Raw genomic sequence first — 25,589 nt, forward strand, 5'->3', positions numbered from 1 at the left:
CGACTTTAAAACTAGGTTAAACACCTATAACCAAGTCAGTTAAGGAGCCTCAATTTAGTGCAATCCTGCGACTAGTCAGGGTCGGGTTAGTCTATGCGAGCGGGCCAGTGATTGCTGCCATCGCCCTCTCCACCCGCGTTTCATCCACAGGATTTGATTAGACGAGGGCTGAGTAGGGCTCTCCTCCCTGTCGATATACCCGGTGCAGATCAACGCCCAAGCCTCAGTCTAGATAGATTTGGACCCCAAATTCCCATATTGCTCCTAGTCTGCCATTCCTACATTGGGAGAAGTTGAGTGCGAGCTCAGCCTTGCGTACAGCACGAGCCATGCGAGATGGTGTATAAAGTCGAAGAGATGTTCGCAGTTGTCGGAGAGGCTTCAGCTTCAGCTTCATGCACTCGACGTTTTCCATTGCACTCTTCCAATAATCTCTACTTCGGGGGCTTTAATTCATAGTTCAAAATGGCCCCTCCTCAGCATTGGTTGATCCTCACGGCCCTCGGGTCGTTGCCGTTGTGCCTGGCAAGTGCCCGGCCTTCAGCTCCTCGACACATTTCCTCGCACATCCCATTAGTACGGCGCACAGACCCGGCAGCCAAGTTGTTTCGTCGCGACAAATATGGCATCGAGACTGTCTCTGAGTCAGATGTAGGTCGGATCCCATTCACTCATGCGTACCCCAACTCACCTTCGTGGTAGGGCTTCTGGTTCGGCAGCTTTGATGTCGGCAGCTCCAAGAACCTCCATCTCCTGATTGACACGGGGTCCTCCGATGTGATCATCAACCCTGGATACTATAACGCGAGCTCTGCATCGGTCAGCCTCAATCTCACATTCGACAACGGCTATGGAACGACCCAAAGCGATGGATCTGGGACGGGCTCGGTATGTGACAATTCCTGTGCTCATGTCAAAAGTGTATAGCTAAACGCCAGTTGTCTCGATTCAGGTAGCGGGCACCCTGTACAACGACACCATCACATACGGCAGCTTGACCATCGACCAGACGATCGGCTCCGCCAACGGCACGGCGCTGATCCCCGCTGATGGGATCGTGGGTTTCGCCGGAGTTGAAGTGGCTCAATTCCCCAACGGCGCGCCGCCCTTTTTCCACGCGCTCTGCCAGCAGGGTCAAGTCTCTTCGTGTCGCTTTGGCGTGGTCCTGGGCAGCAACTCGACTGGAACCCAGGTGCTGGGCGAGCTGGACACCTCCCTCTTTGAAGGCAACCTGACCACCACCTCCATCGTGCAGGAATGGGCCTTCTTTGCCGACGTGGCCGTCAACGACACCCTCCTTACCAAGGATGTGCCTATCGAGCTCGACACCGGAACCGCCACGATCACCGGGTAAGTCGATGAGTCTCTGCTCCCAAACCTTGCAGTCATGAGACGATGTTGATGGGTGAATAGTCCGGTCGAAGAAGTACTCGCCATCTTCGAGGCGACCAACATCCAGTCCGTCGTCCAGAACACTAGCGACGGGGTGACCGTCACAGGCTACTTCCCCTGCGACAGCCCTCCCACCGTGGGCTTCAGCATCCCCTCGCAGGCCAATGCCACCGCCGCCGTCGCCGCGGACTCCGACCTGATCAGTCACCAGAGCGCCATCTTCAACATCGCCGCCGACCAGTGGATCGCCGCCGACAACGGGAACAACAATTGCACGGCGGTGCTCTCGGGCGCGACCGTCGCTTCGTACCCGACCCTGTGGGTGGTCGGTCAACGTATGTTTTGCTTACTCCTTTGCCCTTTTTTCCTTTTCCCTTTTCAGATCAGAATCAGTGAGCTAACGTCTCGCAGCCTTCTTCCGGGGCCTGTACATCGACCACAACGTCGAGAATGCGACCGTGGGCTTGGCGGTCTCCAAGACGCAATCCGGCACGCAGACCTCCGCGTCTGCGACACCGAGCAGCGCGTCGTCGGTGGTTCCCAGTAGCGGTGCGGTGCTAGGACAGTCGGTGAATATTGCTATGCTTTCGCTTTCGGTTCTTCTCGCGTGGGCTATGCATTGAGCTATGGGTAAGGGTCAGCATCCGCATCTGCGTTAGTGCTGGGAGTTGTTTTACGGCAATGTACATACATACCTTTCTAATCATTTCTACCCCGCAATTTCATTATCGAAACCACCCGATTCTTGCATTTATAGGCTGGACATTTGTCTACTGGTGATGCTGAGATTTTACGAATAGGATCGAGTCTCGGGGAGAGTCCGGACGGTGAGCCCTTTAGGCCAAGAATGAGATTATAGCGGGAGTTGACCTTGTCCGATTCGGCTAAGTGTGTAGCTAAGATGTCCCTTGGCCGGATTGACCGCGTAAGCCTCAGCCCTGCTCCTCCACTTCGTTTCTTGTGTCTTCCCCCATTCGTAGTCTGATGTAGCTTGGCCCAACTTTCTTTTGGATTGCACAAGTCCTGAGTCTTCGATTGGTTGGTTGTATCGGAACGTCATGCCGAGGTTGTCATTTGCAGGTGTCGCAGGGGCTGTTACCGGGGTTTCACAGGATTTAAGCAAAGCAGCAGAACTGCAATTATTGTTGGGAAGGGTCATCGGGTACACTTGGGATGATTTCCCTTGTCGCGTTGCATGTCCCTCGTTCACAGCATCGACCCTGACAGTCGCGTCCTTTTCCACCCCCGCAGACTCGTCCTCACCCATGGACGGATAATTCATTGGTGCAGTATTTCGGCCTGCAGGACACGAGCCCACAGGCCCAAATGCGTGCAGAGCAGAAAGTACTTGGCCTGAGTCGACCATTCTCCCGTCGTGATTCGGACATAGAGAGCGAACAGATCCCCAAGGATGGAGATGTAGAACATCCACTGCATCTTCGGCGGTTGGTTTCGACAGTAAGAAGGATCGGAAAGTGAGGGATGGAACGAGAAGTGCCGGTGTGGAATCTGGCAATGAGTGGATGGAGAACGAGAATTGCTCTGGTGAGTGTTGTGTCCTATTTATACCTCGAAGAGGTGCGAAGGTGAGGACACGTGAGGGATTTTCTAAAGCCTCGCTATTCTGTCATCCTCATTCGGCTGCGACGGTGCTTTGTTTGTGATGCTAGGCTGTACCTGGATACAAGACTGCGCTATTAAATTTAGCCGGCCAAGCAGCGTGAGGCAGTAGCAGCACTAAGATAGTTTGTCTTCGCCTTTCAGGCAGTTGTTATGTGGCTCCTCTCCGGATAAGCGGTGATTGCTTTAGACACTCGAGGACAGCTAAGATGCTGCGCCTCATCGAAATTCTTTGATCATGATTGAGGTCATCCATGTCCGACCATCATGGTGACAGGCTTGCGGGGCCAGCATTTCCTCGAGCGGATCGAGCGGATCAAATAGAGGCTCTGCGGTACGGCGAGTGTCTGACCACGGTTGATCCTTCAGCGCTCAAGCCGGAGACCCGGCTATCTTGGATCAGCTCTCGACATGCTTGCCCGTGATTCCCTAACAGCTTGTGAAACTTATCCAGCGCAGGGATACTCGGTCCGACTGGACTTCAGACCATCTTGGTGAGCTCGGCGGAACGAGTCATTCAGACGCGTGAGTGTTAAGCCACAATTCGTGGCGACAACCAGGCCGAAGTTTCAGAGACAGGTAAACAGACTCGAGAGGTGGTGGAGGGAAAAAGTTGTGCATCTTGTTGTGCAAGAAAGAGAAGAGGCCGGTTTACTGACTAAGCTCATTAAAAATCACGTGGTGTTACTTCCAAATTATGCCATTTCGACCCTGGATCACCTGACACTTAATGAAACAGCCGTAACTAGGGAATCATCATGCAGAATTCCGCGTTCTTCCTAAGCCCACTCCCCTTCCAAGCAGATAAGCCAATTCTGCCGCAACCACGGACGATGAATAAAATCCGGACAGGTGCATAATCTCGCTGCGGGCCTAGACTCCTTTTAGCACCAAAGCGCCAAGAAGTGGGCCGTTGACGTGGAAAGCCTGATTCATGCATGCATCGGCTTCATATCATCTCTCAGTCGGCCACCAGACCCTTTGCTCTACTGGACCCTGTAGAGCTCGATAACTCCAAATTCGGACCCTTCTCGTCCCTTGGACCGGTACAATGATGATCGCACTCACAACCAAAAAGATAGAAGGGCATGGTACTTGACAGCCATCGTAGGAATCATTTGGCTGGCACAGCCAGGTGCTTACGTATGCCTTCGTCCTGGTACCTCCTTCTCGTTGGCTTGGTCCCTCCATCCTGGAGGCCAGACACGTAAGCATGGCAGATCGAACGGTGTCACTGACTGCGGCCGAGCCCTATCAGTACGTACCCTTTTCCCTTGTCGCAGCGTTCGGCATGTACAAAGAGGGTCCGGGTCTGCTGCATCGGACTGCCGAGGCGAGGGTGGGATTCCCTTTACTCTGTATTTGAGAGGGCTACGCGACCTTGATCGTGACCCTTGGATAATTTCCACCAATTTCGGCGAACAATCTTGGACGATTGTAATAGCACTCTCTCAAATCCCGCCCGGTCAACTGTCAATCCCCTGCACATCGATGGTGTACCGCAACCTGTCCAGTCAGGCCAGTGACTATCCCGACTACGAGCTCACAAATATCCCTTACACCACCGGCACCAACGCCGCAGCAGCCACTCATCCAGAAGTAATGGAGAAGTCCACGAAGCCTACGGCAGCCGCAACAAAACCCTGGTACGATCCGCGCGGTTGGTCGTTACTCACCAAGTCACTTGTTGCGGCCGGAGTGGTTGTCGCCATCGTAGCCCTTATCGTCGGACTCGTGGAGGGCCTCAAATCGTCCTCGTATCCCGACTACTCCGCCCTGAGCTACACCTTGTCTCGCAAATACTCAGGGTCTTCTTTTTTCGACGAGTTTGACTACTATACCGCCACCGACCCGACGGATGGGTTTGTTCAGTGAGCACCTACATCCATTCGTCTACACAGTACCTTGTCACTGACTCAGAGAATATAGATATGTCGACTCTTCCACAGCCTCAGAGCTCAACCTAACCTACGCCTCCAGCTCCCGCGCCGTGCTGAGGGTCGACACCAGCACCTCGAACCAAACCAGCGGTCGACGGTCAGTGCGCGTGACCTCGAAGGAGACGTACGAGAACGGACTCTTCATCTTCGACATTGTGCACACCCCGTACGGCTGCGCGACCTGGCCCGCGCTCTGGCTCACGGACCCGAGCAACTGGCCCGAGCACGGCGAGATCGACGTGCTCGAGTCCAACAACAAGGGCACGCACGGCAACGCGATGACCCTGCACACGACCAGCGGGTGCAAGATGAACGTCAAGCGCAAGGAGACCGGCTCCCCGACGTACACCAACTGCTTGAACACGGCGAACGACAATGCGGGGTGTGGCGTGACCGGCGGGAAAGCGACGTACGGGCAGGCATTCAACGAGAACGGGGGTGGAGTGAGCACAATCCCTATCCTAACCACATGATATACACATTCTAACAGTTCTACGTGGTAGGTCTACGCAATGGAACTCCGCGACGCCGGCATCCGCGTGTGGATGTGGGCGCGCGACGAGATCCCCGACGACATCTCCAACTCGAGCAGCAGCCCCGACCCGTCCACCTGGGGCGAGGCGCTGGCGGATTTCCCCAGCACGAACTGCGATATCAGCTCGTACTTCACGAACCAGAGCATCATTGTGAACATCGATGTCTGTGGGGATCTCGCGGGGGCCTCGACCTATTACACCGACCTCTATGGGTGTCCGGATACGTGCACGCAGTGGGCGGCGGAGAACGGGGCCAACTTTACCAATGCCTACTGGGAGTTTAATAGTTTCAAGGTGTATCAGACTTCGTCGGGCGCGTCGATGGCGACGGCGACGGCGAGTACCTCTTCTGCGGCGGGGGCGACGTCTACGGCTGCTTCGGTGGGGACCACATCTGCTGACGCGGCGTCGACGACAACTCAGGCGCAGTCGCAGGGGCAGGGGGAGGGGGATTCCTCGTCGCAGCAGCAGCAGAGTCAACAGGGTCAACAGCAGCAGCAGGGAGGACAATGATTGTGGGAGTTGATCTGATGTTGCTCTCAGCGTATGCATTTTTTCCTTCGTATTTTACATAGCTTATACACATTGGTAGCTTGTTGGGATAGTTTCATTGGAGCGACTCCTTGTGATCTGGCGTAGCTTGTTCTATCCTTGGGTCAAGAATGACACAATTATATCCTGGTGTTGTTTATTTTCATTCGATAGTGATTCATGATTTTTCGTGAAAATATATATACACATGGACCATTATCCATACGCAAGAACCCTGTCCTCTCACAGACAATCAAGAGCACTAACGCATAGAGCCAAGACCATTCTTGATGGTCTAGATGTACACTGAAGATATACCACAAGATATAAGCCTCTTTTCACTATAATACATGTAATCACAAAGATGTCGAAAGCGGTCATCGTCATGGGTACTGTAAATTACAAGCAATAGTATCATGTCAAAGATCGACTCAGTTTTTGACACATGGGGCTGTGGTTTAGTGGTATAATATTCCCTTAGCATGGGAGAGGTCCGGGGTTCGATTCCCCGCAGCTCCATCTTTTTGCTGTTTTTCTTGCCGGCCTTCTGGTACCCGTTGTTTGTTTATTTTGTTACCAAGGTTCCTGTGCTTTTTGCCCGGTTATCGATAAGACACTGCACAGCAATAAGTTCATGCTCCCAGGCCAGCTGTAAGTACCGGAACCATGTGCACGACCCGTGCAATTATCTGCACGCACGACTAAGCCTCATATACCGATCACATACAACGCTATGAAAGACAGTATTATAACACAGATTCAACTTTCAAGTTTCTCACGTACAGCAAATCCCACCCCCTATACCAATTTCATCACCCATGGCTCCCAATCCGAAGTATACTTGAGTGAAGATGGTATCCCCCAGCACGCACAAACCTCACACTACATTGCCATTGCCATTGCCATTAACGTTAGCCCCACCATCTAACCAACAACCACTATTATGCTGCAAGCGATGGTTCGGACGGTAGATCAGTGGGGGATTGGCTGTTAAGCGAGGATATACTTGTACCGTGCTATATCACTAACGTATTCACAATGAAGATTAAACCAATTAGGGTCTTTCAGCTTAGATAAGAAAAATCGATGCGGGAGCGAGATTAGCTCTGTGCTATATGTCCCGATTAGGTCGAGCCGTCGATGATGGTCTGGGCGATCTTCTCCGCCAGCATGTCTATTTCCCATGGTCAGTAACCAGTTCTGTAGGTGGAACAAAGAGAAAAAGGCTCTCCAAAGGTAGGGAAGACTTACAAACAGTCGACTGGGGATGGCCCGGGGGCAAGAACGGGAAAGCGCTGGCATCGACAACCCGCACGCCCTGAACGCCATACACGCGCGCCTCGTGGTCCACGACCGCCATCGCATCGCTCGCCAGCCCCATCTTGCACGTACACGCGGCGTGCCACAGCGTCATGACGTTGTTCTTGATGAACTCGAGGATCTCCGCGTCCGTCTGCGTCTGCACGCCCGGGTTGTACTCCTGGCCGATCACCACGGGCGCCATCGCCTGGCTCTGAAAGGCCGCGCGGATGCGCTTGAACATCGCCACCGCCAGCTCCTGGTCGGCCTGCGTGTCCAGCCAGTTCGGGTTGATGATCGGGAGATCTGAGGTGTCGGCGGACTTGAGCGTCACGTTGCCGCGCGAGGTCGGCGTGATGAGCACGCCCAGCATGGAGGCGTATTGATAGCCGTCGCGAGGCTGCGTCGTCAGGAGGTTGGAGAGGTTGCCGATATAGCCGGCGCCGGAGATATACTGGTTTGGGTTCAGTTAGCGTCAGCTTGAAGACTACGATCTTCGACCCGAACAAGCCCTACCTCTGCTTCGGGCCAGTCACTGGGGAAGGTAGCGAGATCCTTCTCGGTCTGTTGGCTGAAGGCCGAGCGCAAACTGCCGGGGATCTTCTCCCAGGCGAGGTAATCGGCGATGGGGTTGGTCAGGGGGCCTGTTCTTGTGGTGACTATGTTAAGGAATTGGCCGACCAGTTCCAGCAGGTTCACGGCGATAGCTGTGAAGGTCTGCACCTTGACACGGTACGAGGGCGCAAAGAAAGGGTGGTCCCACATGTTCTGGCCAACACCAGGACGGTTCGCGACGACCGCGATGTTGTGCTGCTCCAGGACTTCCTGCGGACCCACCCCCGAAACCATCAGAAGCTGAGGGGATTGGAAGGCACCGGCCGACACAATCACTTCTTTTTTGGCTTTGATGGTGGAGACAATTCCCAGCGCGCCCTTGACCTGCACACCAGTGGCCTTCTTGTTGCTGTCGAAGATGATCTTCTTGGCGAGCGTGTTCGAGTACGTGGTCAACGTGGAGGGTTGGATGGAGGTCAAGAAGGACGACTGGGAGCTACTCCGCGTCTCGTCCTTGGGGTTGATGGTCGAGGAGCAGTACTGCCCGCCCATGAGAGAGCCAGTGTTGAAGTCCTGGGTCTGGTTGATACCGATGGCCTGCATACCAAGGTCCATCCACGTCGAGAACGGCATCGCGTAGTTCGCGTAGGACACCTGCAGCGGTCCTCCGCTCGATTCGAACGCACTGCTGTTATATTCGGTCGTGGCATTCTTGAATCGAAGCTCGGTGTTGGGGGGCGTGAAGGTCACGCTGCGCTTGTAGTAGGGCAGCACTTGGTCGAACTCATAGCTGCTGTCGTTGACGGTAGTGGCCCATTCGTGCATGGATTCGCGCGTCGGCCTGGTAATCCCGCATCGGTCAGTCGCAGGAAACCCCAGGGTACATCATCCTGGTTGTACTGGGACTTACCGTTGATAAATCATGAAGTTCATCGCCGACCTGCCACATTATCTGTCAGCACAAGTGCATCCGCACATGGAATACCGGCGCATCACATACGATCCACCCAAGCATTTCCCCCGAGCGTAGTGAATCGACCGTCCGTTGGCGCCGGGCTGGTTCTCCGCGACAAACCCCCAGTCGTGGAGGGCGACGGTCTTGGGGTCGGAGCCAACAGGGAGCACATCGGCTGCGGGCACGGCGGCCACCGATTCCAGCTCGTAAAGGCCTCCGGCCTCCACCAAGGCGACCTTGAATTTCTGCTGTGCCAGACGCGTGGCTATGACATTGCCTCCAGTGCCGCCGCCGATGACCACGTAGTCAAATTCAGTATCGAACAGGCCGCGCTCCTGGTGACCAGTAGGCGAAGCGGCGGTCCCCGGGACCAGCCATTGTAAAGCGAGCGACGCAAGGAAGACGTGACCTATCATCGGGACTGGAAAGGAGTGTGGGTGCCAAAACGGCGAAGAGGTTAAGGATCAAGGAGTGGACTAAGGATCGAACAGGGTATCAGAAGCAAAAGCAGAAAGAGTGTCGATGGAGGAGGGAGACTGCAAAAGGAGAGCTGCAGCAGGCGTTTATGAGACAGGCTCGACCAGCACGGGGACTTCTCAAGTGTGGCAAGACCGAGGAATCAGGATCGTGGCTGCCCAGAATCTAAGCTACATTGTGGATCAGTCAAGTTGGAAAAGTGATCGATCTATACGGTTGATCGGGTTCTGAATGGTCCATTCTTAAGGAGCCCCATACCCGTATCTCCAGGAGCTGAGCTGCGAGCGAGCGCCAAGTGGGAATTCTGCCAGGGATTAGGAATTAGTTTCCCTCCGACCAGCACTGAGATACGAGACCCGGCCCATATTGAGACCGTTCCTGCTGCCTGGACCATCCGATTGACTCGGATTGCAGAGTCGTGCATCATAGCCTTGAAGATTGTGGGGAATGCGCTCTGGCCTCGGAGCATAAGAGCAAGATCAGGAACTGTACTCCGTGCGCCCCTTTTCGCGTGGGAACTGAAATCCACGGACAGCACCAGCTCCAAGCCACGCACGGACAAGAAGGATCTGAGGTTTGTGATCAACAGGCACGGTGGCTTAGGCTGAAACCACCGGACGGTCGCGATCACAAGCGAAGTGGGGATTGAGGGTTGGAGATCGCAAATATTGGGCGGGCGCAAAATTGGGTGGTTTGGAACCTCTGGGACCTCCCGAAACATTAACTCATAAATAGAAACCCTGCGAGCTGCTGCTTGTGTTGGTACCCCTCTGCATAAAGTCAACGCTTGCCACAAATCCACTTATGTACGTACCATCGAAAGACGCTCTATACAAACCATCGGTTTTGTGTGATCGAGTGTGATATGTGGACTTGCCGCGTAGTTCCGATGCAAGCGCCCTGAAGGAAATGAATAGCTGGGGAGAAACAAAGGCACCAGGTGGACCCAGCGTGATCAACCCCGCAAATCGCTTGGTCAGCCCATTTCCTTCGATAGGTTCAACCGTTCAGTATATAAAGCCAGGACAAATTCGCCCTCCTGGCTTGCCAGGAAATCGAGACTGGCAATTTTTGAGTCGGAGTAGGGTTGGGGAGGGAGAGAGAGAGGGTGGAATGATGACTAAACAAACACCTTTTGCTCTGCACCATCGCCCAAAAGGGTAATGGTTGCGAGTAGCCCTGCATTGCCTTTTTCAGTCTTGGCTTCAACCTGCGTAGTGAGCTTGTTCATGCGTTTTCATCATGTGCTACCTCCTCCATCGCTTAGATCGATACATTTACTTATGACTATCCTGAAGATATTTAGGCATCGATCAAAATTCAGAGTGTTGGTGAATGGTGACACTTCCTAGGTTGGGAAGGAACCCTTACTCCCAATCACAAAAGTACAGTATAGTTGTTGTGTATGTACAGTACCTGCATATACTTGGGTAGAAGAATAAGATGAGAGATCATCGATGACCATATATCACGATTATACCTCTGGAACTGAAGCGTGACCTAGATGAAGAAAACTGCGGCCTACAAGCTCAAAGAGACACCCTACATCATCTCTTCTCAACCACCGAGGTATCATCCATCCCCAACGGAAGAAAATCTGCAAACCTTATGACACGTGCCCCTGGAGTCTCTAACAGCCTAATTGTCTGTTGAGCCGCCGTGGCCAACAACGGCCCTCCGGTTCGAAGGGATCTGCAGAGCCGCGGATTGTCCCCTCATCAAGCCGCCAGCCGAACCCTCCCCTGCCACCACATGAACCCAAACGCCGTTTGTCACATGCTGAACAGCCGAGTTTGTCAAGGGAAACTGAAGATTTTGCCTCTTCGCTGTGGTTGGCGGCAAGGATGAACCCTACCTATATAGTTGCCCCTCCAGCCATCCGCCATGGCCGTCACCAGACAAAGCCATCAGCCGACCACAGGCTCCCCTCATCACTCTCGAGATCTTCATCAACAGCCAAAACATCAACATCACTATGAGTGATACACATCCAAACCCCAAGGACTCGATGAAGTCCACCTGGCGCCAGCTGGACCGCGACCAGTGGAGGTTCCCTCACTGGATGGTCGAGATGCTTGGCATCCATCACATCAACCTGGATCAGGACGTCCCCATCCACTCCAAGGAGGACAAGATGCCCTATATCGGCGAGTTCTCGCTGCACCGCTGGATCCTCTGGCACTCGGTGCTCCCCCTCCTCGTCCACCAGCTGTATGTCTCCTACACCGGCCGGCCCATAGGCCTCATCGCCGCCTTCTTCTTCTACAGTCTCGCCTTCAAGCTGATCGCCATCCACGAGCTGCACGTCCTCCGCCGCCTGGGCCACAAGGTCGGCTTCTTCGACGGCGACCAGCACGCGCGCGACGGGGTGCCCGACGTGGGGATCGGCAAAGTCGTGCAGTCGCTCATGTCCACCTCGACCTTCCGGCCGGTCATGACCGTTTTCTTCAGCTACCGGCCAAGCCAGCCCCCGTCGCAGATCAGCTGGGCCTGGCTCATCCTGGAGATTGGGCTGTACGGCATCGTCCTCGACTTCTGGTTCTACTGGTACCACCGCGCCATGCACGACTTCGAGGGTCTCTGGAAGTATCACCGCACGCACCACCTCACCAAGCACCCGAACCCGCTGCTGTCGCTCTACGCCGACACAGAGCAGGAGATCTTCGATATCGCGGGCATCCCGCTGCTGGCGTACTTCTCGCTCAAGCTGATGGGGCTCCCTATGGGGTTCTACGAGTGGTGGATCTGCCATCAGTATGTCATGTTCGCCGAGTTGGCGGGACACAGCGGGCTGCGCGTCTGGACGACCCCGCCCTCGACCCTGGGCTGGCTGTTGAGGCTCACGGGGACCGAGCTGGTCATCGAGGACCATGATCTCCACCACCGCAAGGGCTGGAAGCAGAGTTCGAACTACGGCAAGCAGACTCGGTTGTGGGACCGGTTATTCGGGACCTGCCGCGAGCGGATCGAGTGTCGGCCGGAGAATGTGGATTGGAATACGGAGGTTAAGATGCCGATGTTCTAGGGTGGGTCTGAATTTTTGGGAGTGGTTCGATGGCTGCTGGTTTCGGCTGATGTGTGCACGTTGAGGCTTGACGCTCGGTCAGTGTATCTGGATTCTGTGGAGCTCTGGTTTTTCTGATAGATGTCTGTATACTGTAATGCTTAATGGTATGGTTTAATGAACATATGACAGATTATTATGTGTTGCCTGGATGATTCACATCTTCCTGGTTTACCTCCGAGGCGCTGCGCTGCGCTCCCTGGATTGAGCTTGCCTCGTAAGGGTGGAGAATTATTACGAAGTTCACGCCATTGTTATTCGCCACCAATCTTCAACCTGATAGGGCTTCTTCTGTCTGTCCATGCCGGAGTGTAGAAAGTGCAAAAACATACAACAGAAGGGATTCGCTGGTGGTCACCCACCCAACTACTAACCTCCCGGCGTGTGGCTTAAGTACGGCTGAGCGGACGGGAAGCCCTGTTTTCCACACCCTGTGGTCGTATGTGCTTGAAACGGCCTTAGAGAAGCTTATAGTATGCATTTGTTTACGAAATCGGGAGGAAACAGTAGCTCTGTCCCATGGCGGCGAAGTGAGGAGCATGAGAGTAGAGTGGTGGATTTCGGCCCGCGGGAAGGGTCTATTTCCACCCACGGTGCTGAACCTAGGTCTAGTATCTCATGGATGTTAGTGCCTCTCTAAACCACTATTACCATGCAAGTATAAGCAGGCACAAAAATCCGCATTAACATCCCAGAGTACCAGACTCCTTTACTTTTGCCCCACAAAAGATAAACCTTCTAACTTCTGGTCAATGATTCGTAGCCAGGAACTTAGGGACTAAGTATAATGATATTTTGGGTAATGTAGGGCTAGAGTTGTCTATTCTGTATGAACCGCTCTCGTTCCTGCTTCCCTATCTACTTCTTGATATATCTGTACTTCGACGAAAAAAGTGAAAAACCTGTGGTGATGGAAGTATTTCTTGGTTGCAAGATATAGACACGATTATAATCGAAGATGGTGTGAAATGTAGTTAGAGGAAGTCTAATGGTTGGCCTGGACCTTATCTCTCTTCAAGTCAACATACCCTGTAGTTAACAGCCCGGATCGAACATCTGTCAAAGAGTGGGATATGATAAACCTCTGTCCTGGGTTCTGCTGCAGCAGTGGTTTGCATATTCAGCTATCACTATAAACTCCAGGGCGAACACATTAATTCAACTGGAAGGATCACCTGGTCGAGAGATTGTGTTTCAGGTCCATGCTGGGATGCATGGACTGACAGGAAGACGGCGAGTGATGGAGCATGAGCAGGGCCTAGAAGCTGCTGTGCGTACCATCTTGCCGCTTTTGAATGTTTGCTCATGCTCATCCGGAAATTACAAAGGCTGCATTGGGAATCGAACGATCTATCTCGCTTGTATCCACCTACTGAAGCGAGATATATTGTGGTTGCCTACGCACATGCATGCTTGGCCCGGCCTGGCCATGAGCATGGCAAGTCGTACTTATAAAGCTGATTGGCTCTTCATGATCGATCTCCAATGCCCCAAAAACTATATCTAGGTTGGCAAACAAAATCTCCCAGGGCCGTTGGAAATCAAACTGAGGACGGCACGTGACTATGTATAAGGCAAGAAACGCCCACCTCTCGCTCTTTTTCTCTCTCTCTCTCTTCACCTTTACTTCCAGTCTTCCGGACGGGAATAACTTGAAGCGAGTTTGCAATGGTCGCCTCCACGAAGGCAGCGTGGAGCTGTGTTCCGCATTCACAAGACCGATGGATTGGGTAGATGGATGTAGCAAGATGCTAGCTGGCCCGTCTTGACGCGGAGTCGCCGCTGCCGATTTCAATCCGAGCTGAGGCGCGCTGCGACAAAGGGTGAGCAGCGTTCTTCTAGCTGAACAAAGGATGGGACGTCAATGCTCTTCTGTGCTTGCCCAGGGGAAGCGCGTATATATTCGGGTCGGGGATATGGGAAGACTGAGAGGGCAGGAAAGCAAGACTTTTCGTCTGGTTCGTGATCAACAGAGGAATTCCCCCCTTTTGCATCGGTTTTGTCTTCTTCACTTGTTCTCATCTCTTCGTTCTGTTGCCCTACTACCTGCGTTCCTCCCCATGTTACCTCCTCCCAAAAGGCTAGCGCAGGAATCCGCCATTCCGGCCATTTGGATGCGATCCGGGACATCCAAGGGTCTGTTTCTGCATCGCGAGCATCTCCCCGCAGATGAGGCGAAGTGGGAACCCATTCTCCTCGCTCTCATGGGCTCGCAGGGGGCTCACTCTGGAGAAAGTGCGCCGCAGACCGACGGCCTTGGCGGGGGCACGTCCACGACGTCCAAAGTGGCCATCGTGGGGCGGGCCTCTCGGCCCGGCATCGACTTGGATTACAGCTTCGTCCAGGTGGATTTCAAGGCTGGTCGCGTGGACCGCTCAGGGACGTGTGGGAATATGGTGACTGGCGTGGGACCGTTTGCGTGGGATCAGAATCTGCTCGCTCCTTCATCGGGATGGTCATCTCCTTTATCATCAGTAGCAGTAGATAAGGAAATTGGCGAGATCAACTCAATGGTATGTTGTGAGATCTTACAAACGGCGATTGACTTCTGATCCATCTTGTTTCCCAGATCGATATCCAGGTCCTCGATACCAATACCGGCCAAATCTTTCGTCTCACCATGCCCAATCCGCACTACCACCACCAGCACCCGGACTCACCTTCCATCTCTCTGTCAACCTGGGACGCGATCAGGGTGACCATGGTGCATCCAGGTGGTCAAATGGCGGGGACGCTGTTTCCCAAGAAGGGGAGCAGCAGTAGCAGGAGCGAAGAAGAACGCACTACCTTGCTGGAGATTCCTTGTGGCTGGACGGGCCAGCTCCTCCGCGTCCGGGCCACGTTGATTGACTGTGGCAACCCGTTTGTGCTGGTGGCAGCGGCCGACATGCCCGCGCAATACCACCAGGAACAGCAGGACTTGCTGTTCAGCGACGCGGCTCGCCTGACGGTGGAAACGCTTCGTCGGGCTGGCTCCCTTTGTCTTGGGCTGGCGACCAGCTGGGACGCGGCGGCCCGCCAGAGGACAGTTCCTAAGATCGCAGTGGTGACACCAGCTACAGCTGAAAGTGCTTCCGTAGATGCGACGGTGACGGCTTATAGTCTGGGCGACTTGCATCCGACGATTCAACTCACGGGTGCAGTCGCATTGGCGGCCGCGCTGAGTGTGCCGGGGACTGTGCTTGCTGCTGAAACAACAGCCAAGGGGGGCAATGGAGACCGTACCTCCTCCTACACATCTTCCACCTTCCGAACCTGGCGCATTGCCCACCCTCGAGGCACGGTGAAGGTCGAGACTGTTTCATCGCGGAAGGCGGACGGGGCCTACTGCATTGAGAGTGCATCGGTGATACGGACGGCGCGAAAACTATTCGAGGGGCAGGCCTTCTACTCTTTGAGATAGTGAAGTACGTAATGACTGGATTACTATGAAAGAGACTGAAAAGTGATTATCAATCCTGCAAGGATGACGTAATTTTTCAAATGCTTAAAAGACGTGTAATCAAGGATTATGGTAGCCGAGAAACCGTATATGTGGACCATTCACATGAGCTCTGGTGTTTCTAATCAGTTCCATGTACAATATGCCTGCGTAACGAGTAGTTGAGTTACGGCTCTTGGTATATATACCGGCCTCGAATGCTTTTGTTTAACTATAGAGATCATCTCTACTACCGAACCAGCCATGGATATCATCTGGCGGGACACTTCTTCCGCCTCGCTGTACGAGGAGGCCCGTTTGGCACGGGTCTTCAACTCTCGCCGCCGCGACCAGCATCCATCGGCTATTGTGCGTGCTAGAGAAGAGTCCGACCTCGTCGAAGCAGTTCAGCTCTCGTGTAAATTGAACATGCGGGTCACTGTCCGCTCTGGCGGTCACTCATTCCCGGGTTGGAGTCTTCGCGACAGTTCTCTACTGATCGACCTTGGCGACTACCGTGAAGTCGAGGTTAATTTGGAGAGAAAAGAAGCCTGGATCTCTTCCGGGATGAAAAGTGACCTAGATTTGAAGTTGATGAAGGACCATGGACTGACTGATGCTGGGTGCGGGTCACCACCCCGGTGTGGGAATTGGGGGTTACTTGCTCCAAGGAGGGCTATCCTGGAATTGCAGGGTATGTCTTTCAATCTCCTATACCAATCATTTGATGAGGGCTAATGTCTGACGAGGTCTAGAACTGGGGTTGGGCTTGTGAGAGGGTCAGGGCTGTCGATGTGGTCACGGCAGATGTGAGTCTGGTTCGTTGCTCCGCGGAAAAGAACACGGACTTGTTCTGGGCTGCGCGAGGAGCTGGGCCTTGTAAGTGTTTCTCATTGCAGGGCTTCAATTCGTGTGATTCTGATAAGGGTGCACCAGATTTCCCCGGCATTGCCACCCGGTTTCTCGTGCAGCTACTCCCTGCACCCAAGGTCTTCCGTTCGTCCGGGTACATATATCCCAAAAATAAGTATACAGAGGCCTTTAATTGGATCCTTGCTCTCACACCTGCTTTTGACAAAGACACGGAAATTGTGGCTGTCTGCCGGTATCCTGAAGGTATCGAGGAGATCTGCTTCACAGTGTACTTCATCGCAATGAAGGACAGTGTGGACGCGGCTTGGGGCGCCTTGCTGCCCGCACAACAAACCCGTCCAGAGGGCACAGTTCGAGAGTGGTTCTGTCGAGAAGACAGCCTCGAGCAGGAATACGCGAACGAAGTTAGCGCTTACCCGGGAGATCGTCGCTGGGTGGTGGATAATGCCTTCATCGAGAACGAGGCAGATGTGGCTGCTGTGCTGGAGCAGGTCTGTATGTCACTGCCAGACAGGCGGTTTGTTGTGCTTTGGTATCCGCTGGCCCCGCAGAGTCGTCGTCGATTGTCGGACATGGCTTTCAGTCTGCAATCGGATCACTACGTTGGTACATACGCCATTTACGAGAGCGAAAGCGATGATGAGAGGTGCCGTTCGTGGATCCAAGACACAGCAGAAAAGCTGGAGCCATTTCGTGTAGGGTCTTTCTCCGGTGAAGCCGACTTTCAAGCTCGTGTTGTTAAATGCTGGGGTGACAAGGAATTCGCAAGGTTGACTCAAGTACGACAAAGGTGGGATCCTGAGGAGCGCTTCTGTGGGCCATTGGAGGGCGTGGATGCGTAAGGATAGGTTGGCAATACCATTAGTAGTCATCTGTACATCATATACCAACTAGCACAAAGAGCATACTTTCATACGAGCAGGCGGGACTCGGGCAAAAGCTCAATCATAACTTGCAGGGTGAGATATAAAGACATTCTTTTATCGAAGGGTTGGCTTGAACTCAACAGCACAAAAATCCCTGATGATCAATGCTCCTGTCTTGACTTCACGTCACGTTCTAAAATTGAAGTACACTTGTCTGCGATCATCGCTAAAATGAAGCTCTGCAGCACAGGCTTGATGTTTATCTCGATCTTGTTCACAGCGAGCCATGCTGCACCTGTGGATCGGTATGTACAATACTCCTACTAACCCTCTACCCCTGTGCAAGTGGGTAATTTTGGCGACCTGGTGAATAGGGCTGCCCGCTCTGTGGATGTGACGTCTAACTACGACCGTGCTGTGGATGTCTCATCGAACTATGATCGTGCCGTGGATACAGCTGCGAATTACGATCGGGCTGTAGAGGTCACTGCCAACTATGACCGTGCTGTGGATATAAGTTCCAACTATGACTAAAACAAGCTTGAGACGCGGTGGGATGGCTGCAAGCCCATGGGATGCAAAGCAGGGATACCGGGGAAGGAAATGGAAATCTAAGGACTACTAGTCGTGGGACTCGAATTTGATTTTAGGACTATCTCATCTCAAGGGGCCAATATTCTTTCGGTGTTTTTATGTATCACTTTGTTTGACAGATGTGGTATCCTTCGGTCATGTACTGCAAAGAACAGGTGATGATAAGGTGGTGGGCAATCAATCCTTTGACGACGGATTATTGAACAGACACTGATATATCCTACAGTTGTAGACTCTGTAGATAGCAGATAACATATCTAGCTCTATATCACCTTGGCAAGGATTATTTTGATACGATCCTCATAAAAGTGATTGCATGTTCGCACTGATGCTGGACCGTAAGCCCATAGATTGCTACATCTACAGACAGGGTCAATTTCTCCTACAGTTAAATTACCCAGGCCACTGAAAGTATCCTTGTTTTGACTGCCGGAAGCACTGGAAATACTTCAGAGATTGTATCAATCTCATCAACCCTTCACTTGGGCATCAGTCCAACTCAGCATCGAATAAGTCCTCGCCTCTGGACGCAGCTCAGCTGCACATTCTCTCCAACATGCTTCTCTCCTTGTTTGTATTGTTGATTCTCTTAGGCTCACACTTGCTCCTGGTGCAACGAAAGCAAAGTGACCTGAGACCATTCAGTGAGACATTTAACCGAAGGATAGAGCAGCTCCTGGAGCACTTCAGTATCCCAGGGCTCGCCATTTCTGTTGTGCAAGATGATGAGATCTTCGCGAGGGTGTGTGTACTTGCTAACACCATGGACGCCCAACCTTGACTGGACATCCATAGGGCTACGGAGTGTCTGACATCGAGACCTCGCAAGCAGTGTCCGAACACACGCTATTCTTCGCTGGAAGCACGACCAAAGCCTTCACCGCTGCTGCAGTTTCGCTTCTGGTGGACGATAACCATCATTACCCCAACATCCAGTGGACCACTCCCGTTCATTCCATCATCCCGGAAGACTTCACTATGGTCGATCCTTGGTATACGGCCCATGTCACCGTGACAGATATGCTCTCTCATCGCTCAGGTCTACCACGCCATGACTGGCTGCTGTTGACCAATCTGAGTCAGCAGGAGATTGTCCAGAAGATACGATACCTGCCACTGACAGCAGAAATCCGCACCAAGTTCCAATACAGTAATCTCATGTATATCACCGCCGCTCACATGATCGTTTCCGTGTCCGGTCAATCGTTGCCGTCGTTCTTGACTGAAAGGATCTGGGCCCCGCTGAACATGTCGGAAACCTATCTTTCGTTGACCGATGCCCAGCGCGCAGGAAGGAACATCTCACAGGGTTATTACCTTGATACTTACGGCAAGCTTGTGTCAACCCATCATGTCAGTATGAGGAATTCGCGCGGTGCAGGGAATATCCTCTCTTCAGTTGCAGATTATGCCAAATGGATTTCGACTCTTCTGCGCAGGGGCTCCCCGTTGTCTGAAGCGGCCTACCACACTCTCTTCGGTGCTCACAGCATCGCTACCAGGGAGTCAGTCCCGCCCTTTCTATCACCGACGCTATACGGGATGGGCTGGGTGGTACAGACGTACCGCGGTGAAACCGTGATCCAGCACGCTGGATCCCAGTATGGGTTCGGGTCTCTAGTGGTCCTTCTACCGCAGCGTAAGCTGGGGGTTGTGGTCATGGGCAACAACATGCGTGGGACCAATGCGGCTGCAGATATCATTGCTTTTGACATCATAGATGATGTCCTCGATACTCCCAGAGATGAACGCTTCGATTGGCCAAGAGGGTCTGTGACTGCCCTGCCATATGATTGTGTAACGTGGCATAACTAACTGTCCTACCTCCATGTTCTGTATGGACTAGAGCCGATGAACGATTAGCAGCCGACACACTCACCAACGACACTTTCCGTGAATTATATCCAGTTCTCCCGGATCCGCCCCAACCATACCCGCTCAATCTTTCTGCGTATGAGGGGGTGTACGTACATGCGGCGTATCCCAACCTGACCATATCAAGTGATTGTAGTGAAACGGCAGGTGGAATTATTTACGAGAATGGGACAGGTGCGAAGCTGTGTGCATCTCTGGTTGAACCAGGGGATTACTTCCCCAAGCCGCTGTCGCTGGAGATGTACCATGTTAGTGGTGACTCTTGGGTTCTGGTCACTACTATGGCTGGGGCCATGTCTGCAGCCAGGGTTAAATTCAGGTTCGATGCTGACGGACATAGAGTGAGCCACATGGGTGCTGAGGTTGAATCGGCCATGGCGCGGATAGGAGAGAAGAATTGGTGGGCGCATGTTTGATGTCACCGGCAGGACTGGAAAAGAGCTCATTGACTAGGACTATAACGTGTCACAGTAGCATTCCCCTAGCATTGATTGATTCCCTGTGAGTCTTCAACAATGTCTATCTAGCGGGTTCTATATGACCATCTTAGCGATGCCTCTCTATGATTACTATTCTTAGGCAACTCTCAAACACCAATCGCGAATACCAGCGTCCATTTGTACGAACATAAATCGTATCCACTGTAATCATCATCTTCAATTGAATCTACAGTCATGGATCTTCCATACTGCTCATCTTTCTCAGGACACAGACCTTGAATTTAACAATCTGTTGTTTGATATCAATTCACAATGGAATGGCCAGATTTTCAGACTCTTCACTCACTTCTTGAGAAAATCGAAGCCTCCCTTGCAAGTTATGAAGCTACACGTTCATATCTAGCACGAAATCAGGCACTGGAGCAAGCGGTAAAACTGACAAGAGCTCTTGAGAGCCCCAGAGATGCGGTTTTCAAGCTCTTCCTGTCCGTGAGTGCTGCACCTACAACTTACCGTACCCCAAAGCTTAGCCTCTCCAGCCCACCCAAGCGATGGCCGTCAAAGTCGCGCATGACCTTGGTATCTTCTCGATTTTGACAGGCTCCGAGACGGCCATCTCTTGCAAGGATTTGGCAACTCGGAGTGGTGCACACCCACTGCTTGTTGGTTCGTCATCCCTGCCATGTCTTCTCCTATCATCATCACCGTGCGCTCGTGACCCCATCCCTCGTTCCAGTCAAGTCTGATAAGCGTGCTCACAGAGCGCATCATGCGAGTTATCGTCGCAATGGACTTTGCGAACGAGTACGGACCCGGACAGTACCGTGCGACCCTACTCTCGAAGGAAATGACGGGCAAGAAATCTGGCATCGTGGACACACTGTACGTCATGACGTTCTCTACCACCGTGTCTGCACTAACCCTGTCCCACTCAGCTTCCTCGATCTGGCCCCAGCCATCCTCCAAACACCGGCCTTCCTCCGCGACACGCACTACCAGAACCCGGAGGACCATTCCGCCGGACCGATCCAATACACGTACCACACGCGAATGAACAGTTTTGAATGGCTCGCCACTCACCAGGCCATGCATGCACGGTTCCACGCCTACGTGGATGGTGTGCGCGAGGGCCAGCCGGACTGGGTGGACTGGTTCCCTGTGCAGGAGAGGATTCTCGACGGATACGTTGCCAGCGCCAGCGATTCGCTGATTGTGGATGTCGCCACCGGCAGTGGGCGGGATATGCTCGCGTTCAAGAGGAAATTCCCCGACGTCGCTGGTAGAGTGATTATTCAAGACCTTCCGGCTGTATTCAAGGACGTTCATTGCCAGGATCTGGGGCTGGAGAAGATCGAGCATGATGTTTTCGAGCCCCAGCCTGTCGAAGGTAAGTTTGATTCCTGTCCACCCCTAGGGGATTTTGGCTATACCTGTTGATGCATGCGGGTAGGAGCGCGGGTCTACTATCTCAGATTCATTCTGCATGAGTTCTCGGATGACAATTGCCGAAGGATCTTGAAGAATATCACCAAGGTGATGACAAGAGGATACTCGAAGATCTTGATCGAGGAGTTCCTCCTCCCGGATAAGCATGCCAGCTTGTTTCATTCTATGGTGGATATGATCCTGATGGTCTTTGGGCCGGGGATTGTGCGCACGCAGACGCGTTGGCTCGCGATGCTTGAGTCCGTGGGGCTTACTGTAAACCGCGTGGCGCATCCGGACGGAGAGGGGCCGTCTATCATCGAGGCTGAATTGGCGAATGTCGAGTCGGAGTAACTGGGCTGGTTGGGATTCGTTGCGTAGTCTACTCTGAGGATGTTAGGAGATATAAGCAACATGTTCCAGTCTGCCTTCGGACTCCTGGACATGTCAATTTCGTGCATTGAGTTCTATATTTCAGCCTTGGCAGATACGCAAGAAGAACATTGCTCAATGAAAGTGATTTGCCGTGGGGATAACACCCTCCGTCTTATGCCCCAGTAGTCCTACGGACAAACTTCATCAGGCGCAGCATTCGTGCATGGCGGCTGAGTGAGCTCCAAAGAATCTGGAAATTTTGTAGGTTCTGTGTCAATCTCGTGTGCCTGCGAGTACTGCGCCATGGGCTCCAGCTTCCGGCACTTATGCCATACGCTGAAGTCCGGGTAGCTGAGGGCGCGACCCTTGACCCAGCTCCTCGTCACAACCCCGACATCGCCGTTGCACTGGATCACTTGTCGCAACATGTCGATGCAGTGGTCTGAATGTATGTCAGAATTGGAGAGCAAGGGACGAAAGGGCCAGAAATGCCATACCAACATGCAACCGCAGCGTCGCGTTCGAATCGTGGAACTCTGCCGGCTTGTTCTCCAGCTGGGAGTAGTAATCTTAGTACGTGTACTGTCGAACTAGATTAACGCAATGGAGCTGAACCACGTGTTAGTCTGAGGTATCTGGACATACACACATGAGAGCTTGTAGATTTGAAGCTGAGGGGGGGCAACCTGATGGAACACCTCGATCCCGCCCGCATACCCGTCGCCCTCGGCCTCGGCCACCTTCACCTGGGTCAGCGGTTTCTTGAGCCGGCGCATGTCTTCTGCTGGAATTCTCAGCTGAGCCACTGGAAGCATATCAGTATATGAGACGGAGACTATGGAAGCAAAGAGCAGATACTGTGAGTGATGTGGCCCCATGCCGCGTCCAGGTGTGGGTTCGGGGGTCCTTTGTATGGGTTCGTGTCGAAGAGGCTCCCTTGGAAGCGGACATCCTCATATTCCACGAGGTGTGTGAAAGGAGCTATGTATCGCTATTATCACTCTGGGCTTTTGTACAAAGGACGATGCACTTACAATATGCTGATAACTGTTCTGCACATTTACGGTTGGTAGAAGAGGGTCGGTGGAGTCTGCAGGCTGAAATTAACAGGGAGAAAGAGAGGAGGAAAAACAGAAGATGCAATGTCCAGAGCCAGTGCGCAGTCCGGGCACGAAGATGATGCGGGTTGGGTATGTCAAAGTGGTTGAAGAGAGGATCACTGTCGTCAGTCATCGGGTCCTCAATTGGGTCCTTAGGGCGGAGTGGTATGGACTCCATTCTGGCTGCTCAGCGTACTTGAGTGATAAGAAGGGCAAGTATATCAACTCTGACAACTACATCTCCACACCTGTCATGCCCATTACTCAGAAGATGTGTGCTATTCTTTGACAGGTATCACGAAGGACTTGGTGTTTTATGACAATCCGATGACTGCAGGCATATCACTCCGGCATGGGTCTGTTCCTCGATGACCAATCAGTCAATAGCTCTTACCTTTCTCTTCTTCCTAACTAAGTGACTTGTTCTTCTCTCGTAAAGAATGTCATCGGAATACAGGTGCGACCGTAGTCAGTGTGCTAATTAGTTATGGACGAAGAAAAGCCTTCTACGAAGAACTCTCAGAGTGAGGATGGATGAATTGGGAGTCTCATGAGATCATACAGTCTTCAAATTCTTGAAATAAGTGTGTAGGTCCACAGAGGTCTGGTGTAAGTATTCTCCCGCTGAACATGTGGTGGTTAATTCCATGAGAACAGATAAACATGTTGCAGCCCCAGAAGCATATTGTTATCAGAATCCGGGGGCTATTGTATTAACAGGCATATCGTGGGCGACATGAGGAGATATTGCAGTAAGCTGGCTGCACTTGCAGGGTATTCTTTTTGTATCTCGGACTGATCGGATGGCCTGGTTGCTATGTGCAAGTAGACGTTCATAGTAGATGAATAAAAAAGTACCTAGTGATTTGATTCAACCCCGCACGGAATGCTCGCTCCGGGCCGCGTTGGTAGGCGGGGGAAAATTCCCCCGATGCTACCCGAATCCACCGGACTTATCCGCTTTAAACCTCTCCTGTTCTTCACATTGTTCACTTACTGTGTCACATACTCTCACCTACTCTCACATACCGTGGACAGTATGGCTCCTCCCATCATCCACATCCTTGGACTCGGGAGCATCGGGACCTTCATCGCCCATTCACTACGCTCCTTGCCTGCACGCCCGCCCGTGACCTTGCTCTTACATCGACCTGGCTTGTACGATCAGTTCTTAGCCCGTGAGGGCAAACTCCGCGTGCAGATTGGGGAGTCTGGCCCCTCGACCGAACAGAATGGGTTCGAGGTCGAGCTTCTGGAGAAGGGCCAAGACTCCGCCCACCAGCAGTCCACCGACCCCATAAAATGCTTGGTCGTCACCGTCAAGGCTTCATCGACCATCGCCGCTCTACAATCGATCCAGCACCGACTCAATCACCAGTCCACTGTCTGTCTCCTCCAGAATGGTCTCGGACAGATCGAGCAGCTGAACGACCAGCTCTTCCCCAACCCACTCACCCGCCCCACCTACATCTCCGGCATCATGCGACTCGGCGTCTATTTACGATCGCCCTTTGACGCAGTGTTGGCGGGCCTGACCGGCTCCGTTACCGTGGGGACCGTCCCCGGCAACAACAGCAACAGCATGTCCACCCGCTACCTACTAGATCAACTAACCGAGTCGCCCATCCTGCAATGCGCCGAATCGCCCTGGGCGGACCTCTTTCAGGCCCAACTGCTCAAACTGTCCGCCAACTGCGTGATCAACCCGTTGACGGCGGTGCTGAACGTGCGCAACGGCGCCCTCCTCGACAATCTCGAGGTCCTGCCCCTGCAGCGCCAACTACTCCAGGAGGTCTCGCGGGTCTTCCAGCGGCTGCCCGCCCTGCGCGACCGCCCCGACGCGCAGCAGCAGTTCGCCTTCCCCTCGCTGGAGGCCTCACTGATCAGTGTTATCCAGCAGACGGCGAGCAACTCGAGCAGCATGCGCGAGGATCTGCGCAAGGGCCGCGCGACCGAGATCGAGTTCATCAACGGCTGGGTGGTGCAGCAGGGCGAGGCCTTGGGGGTGGGTTGCTCGGCCAACCGCATGCTGCGGCAGCTCATTCGGGCCAAGAGCAATTCGGCCGGGACGGAGAAGTAGCGGGTTTCCGCTCGGAGAGACAAGGCTAGGCCGGAGTATCGGTGTGCAGTGTATCACCTTCGCGTGGGCATTTTCGAAGGGTTGTCTGGCAAATGGCTGCGCGGAAGACAGGATCTACGAGGTGCGGTGGACGGAGGGATGCATTACGGGCTTGCCTTGGAGCTATTCTTA

General features: G+C 53.2%; 11 protein-coding genes and 1 non-coding gene across 12 annotated transcripts; 10 read left to right on the forward strand and 2 right to left on the reverse strand.

Annotated features, from left to right (window-relative positions):
* Positions 1–465: 465 nt before the first annotated feature.
* Positions 466–2,015, forward strand: ASPACDRAFT_63817 (pepsin-like aspartic protease; the record flags this gene model as incomplete). The annotated part of the gene is made up of 5 exons (XM_020203940.1): positions 466–651; positions 703–888; positions 953–1,350; positions 1,414–1,727; positions 1,804–2,015. 5 exons carry the CDS (start codon positions 466–468, stop codon positions 2,013–2,015), a joined length of 1,296 nt encoding a protein of 431 aa, XP_020052725.1.
* Positions 2,016–4,503: 2,488 nt separating this feature from the next.
* ASPACDRAFT_34734 (glycoside hydrolase family 16 protein) lies at positions 4,504–6,001 on the forward strand (the record flags this gene model as incomplete). The annotated part of the gene is made up of 3 exons (XM_020200067.1): positions 4,504–4,883; positions 4,942–5,395; positions 5,456–6,001. 3 exons carry the CDS (start codon positions 4,504–4,506, stop codon positions 5,999–6,001), a joined length of 1,380 nt encoding a protein of 459 aa, XP_020052726.1.
* A 465-nt stretch (positions 6,002–6,466) lies between these two features.
* On the forward strand, positions 6,467–6,538 carry ASPACDRAFT_t278. Its single transcript has one exon. It is a non-coding gene; the product is annotated as a tRNA-Ala (tRNA).
* A 281-nt stretch (positions 6,539–6,819) lies between these two features.
* On the reverse strand, positions 6,820–9,310 carry ASPACDRAFT_81567 (GMC family oxidoreductase). The gene is made up of 5 exons (XM_020205901.1): positions 8,874–9,310; positions 8,784–8,813; positions 7,835–8,714; positions 7,271–7,772; positions 6,820–7,193 (listed from the first exon to the last, which is right to left on the reverse strand). The coding sequence occupies exons 1-5, from the start codon at positions 9,242–9,244 to the stop codon at positions 7,144–7,146; spliced, it is 1,833 nt and encodes a 610-aa protein (XP_020052727.1). The 5' UTR covers positions 9,245–9,310; the 3' UTR covers positions 6,820–7,143.
* A 1,901-nt stretch (positions 9,311–11,211) lies between these two features.
* Positions 11,212–12,438, forward strand: ASPACDRAFT_1891249 (sterol desaturase family protein). The gene has a single exon (XM_020198612.1). The coding sequence runs from the start codon at positions 11,281–11,283 to the stop codon at positions 12,328–12,330; it is 1,050 nt and encodes a 349-aa protein (XP_020052728.1). The 5' UTR covers positions 11,212–11,280; the 3' UTR covers positions 12,331–12,438.
* A 1,991-nt stretch (positions 12,439–14,429) lies between these two features.
* On the forward strand, positions 14,430–15,772 carry ASPACDRAFT_1891250 (uncharacterized protein; the record flags this gene model as incomplete). The annotated part of the gene is made up of 2 exons (XM_020198613.1): positions 14,430–14,882; positions 14,939–15,772. 2 exons carry the CDS (start codon positions 14,430–14,432, stop codon positions 15,770–15,772), a joined length of 1,287 nt encoding a protein of 428 aa, XP_020052729.1.
* Positions 15,773–16,054: 282 nt separating this feature from the next.
* ASPACDRAFT_47159 (FAD-binding oxidoreductase) lies at positions 16,055–17,505 on the forward strand (the record flags this gene model as incomplete). Its single annotated transcript, XM_020201907.1, has 3 exons — positions 16,055–16,318; positions 16,546–16,669; positions 16,727–17,505. 3 exons carry the CDS (start codon positions 16,055–16,057, stop codon positions 17,503–17,505), a joined length of 1,167 nt encoding a protein of 388 aa, XP_020052730.1.
* A 310-nt stretch (positions 17,506–17,815) lies between these two features.
* Positions 17,816–18,063, forward strand: ASPACDRAFT_47160 (uncharacterized protein; the record flags this gene model as incomplete). The annotated part of the gene is made up of 2 exons (XM_020201908.1): positions 17,816–17,834; positions 17,876–18,063. The coding sequence occupies 2 exons, from the start codon at positions 17,816–17,818 to the stop codon at positions 18,061–18,063; spliced, it is 207 nt and encodes a 68-aa protein (XP_020052731.1).
* A 697-nt stretch (positions 18,064–18,760) lies between these two features.
* Positions 18,761–19,881, forward strand: ASPACDRAFT_5928 (serine hydrolase domain-containing protein; the record flags this gene model as incomplete). The annotated part of the gene is made up of 2 exons (XM_020203434.1): positions 18,761–18,865; positions 18,919–19,881. Coding segments are annotated over 2 exons (1,068 nt in total), but the record flags the coding sequence as incomplete, so codon positions are not given.
* An 869-nt stretch (positions 19,882–20,750) lies between these two features.
* On the forward strand, positions 20,751–22,389 carry ASPACDRAFT_1883100 (uncharacterized protein; the record flags this gene model as incomplete). Its single annotated transcript, XM_020198312.1, has 5 exons — positions 20,751–20,927; positions 20,978–21,104; positions 21,200–21,320; positions 21,374–21,825; positions 21,889–22,389. The coding sequence occupies 5 exons, from the start codon at positions 20,751–20,753 to the stop codon at positions 22,215–22,217; spliced, it is 1,206 nt and encodes a 401-aa protein (XP_020052733.1). The 3' UTR covers positions 22,218–22,389.
* A 37-nt stretch (positions 22,390–22,426) lies between these two features.
* Positions 22,427–23,516, reverse strand: ASPACDRAFT_1859603 (oxidase ustYa family protein; the record flags this gene model as incomplete). The annotated part of the gene is made up of 5 exons (XM_020197684.1): positions 22,427–22,680; positions 22,736–22,793; positions 22,925–23,043; positions 23,097–23,219; positions 23,273–23,516. The coding sequence occupies 5 exons, from the start codon at positions 23,514–23,516 to the stop codon at positions 22,427–22,429; spliced, it is 798 nt and encodes a 265-aa protein (XP_020052734.1).
* An 861-nt stretch (positions 23,517–24,377) lies between these two features.
* Positions 24,378–25,418, forward strand: ASPACDRAFT_54728 (ketopantoate reductase family protein; the record flags this gene model as incomplete). The annotated part of the gene is made up of 1 exon (XM_020202915.1): positions 24,378–25,418. One exon carries the CDS (start codon positions 24,378–24,380, stop codon positions 25,416–25,418), a length of 1,041 nt encoding a protein of 346 aa, XP_020052735.1.
* Positions 25,419–25,589: the final 171 nt, after the last annotated feature.

The sequence above is a fragment of the Aspergillus aculeatus genome, assembly GCF_001890905.1.
Source record: "Aspergillus aculeatus ATCC 16872 unplaced genomic scaffold ASPACscaffold_17, whole genome shotgun sequence".
In the NCBI taxonomy this organism is placed as follows: domain Eukaryota; kingdom Fungi; phylum Ascomycota; class Eurotiomycetes; order Eurotiales; family Aspergillaceae; genus Aspergillus; species Aspergillus aculeatus.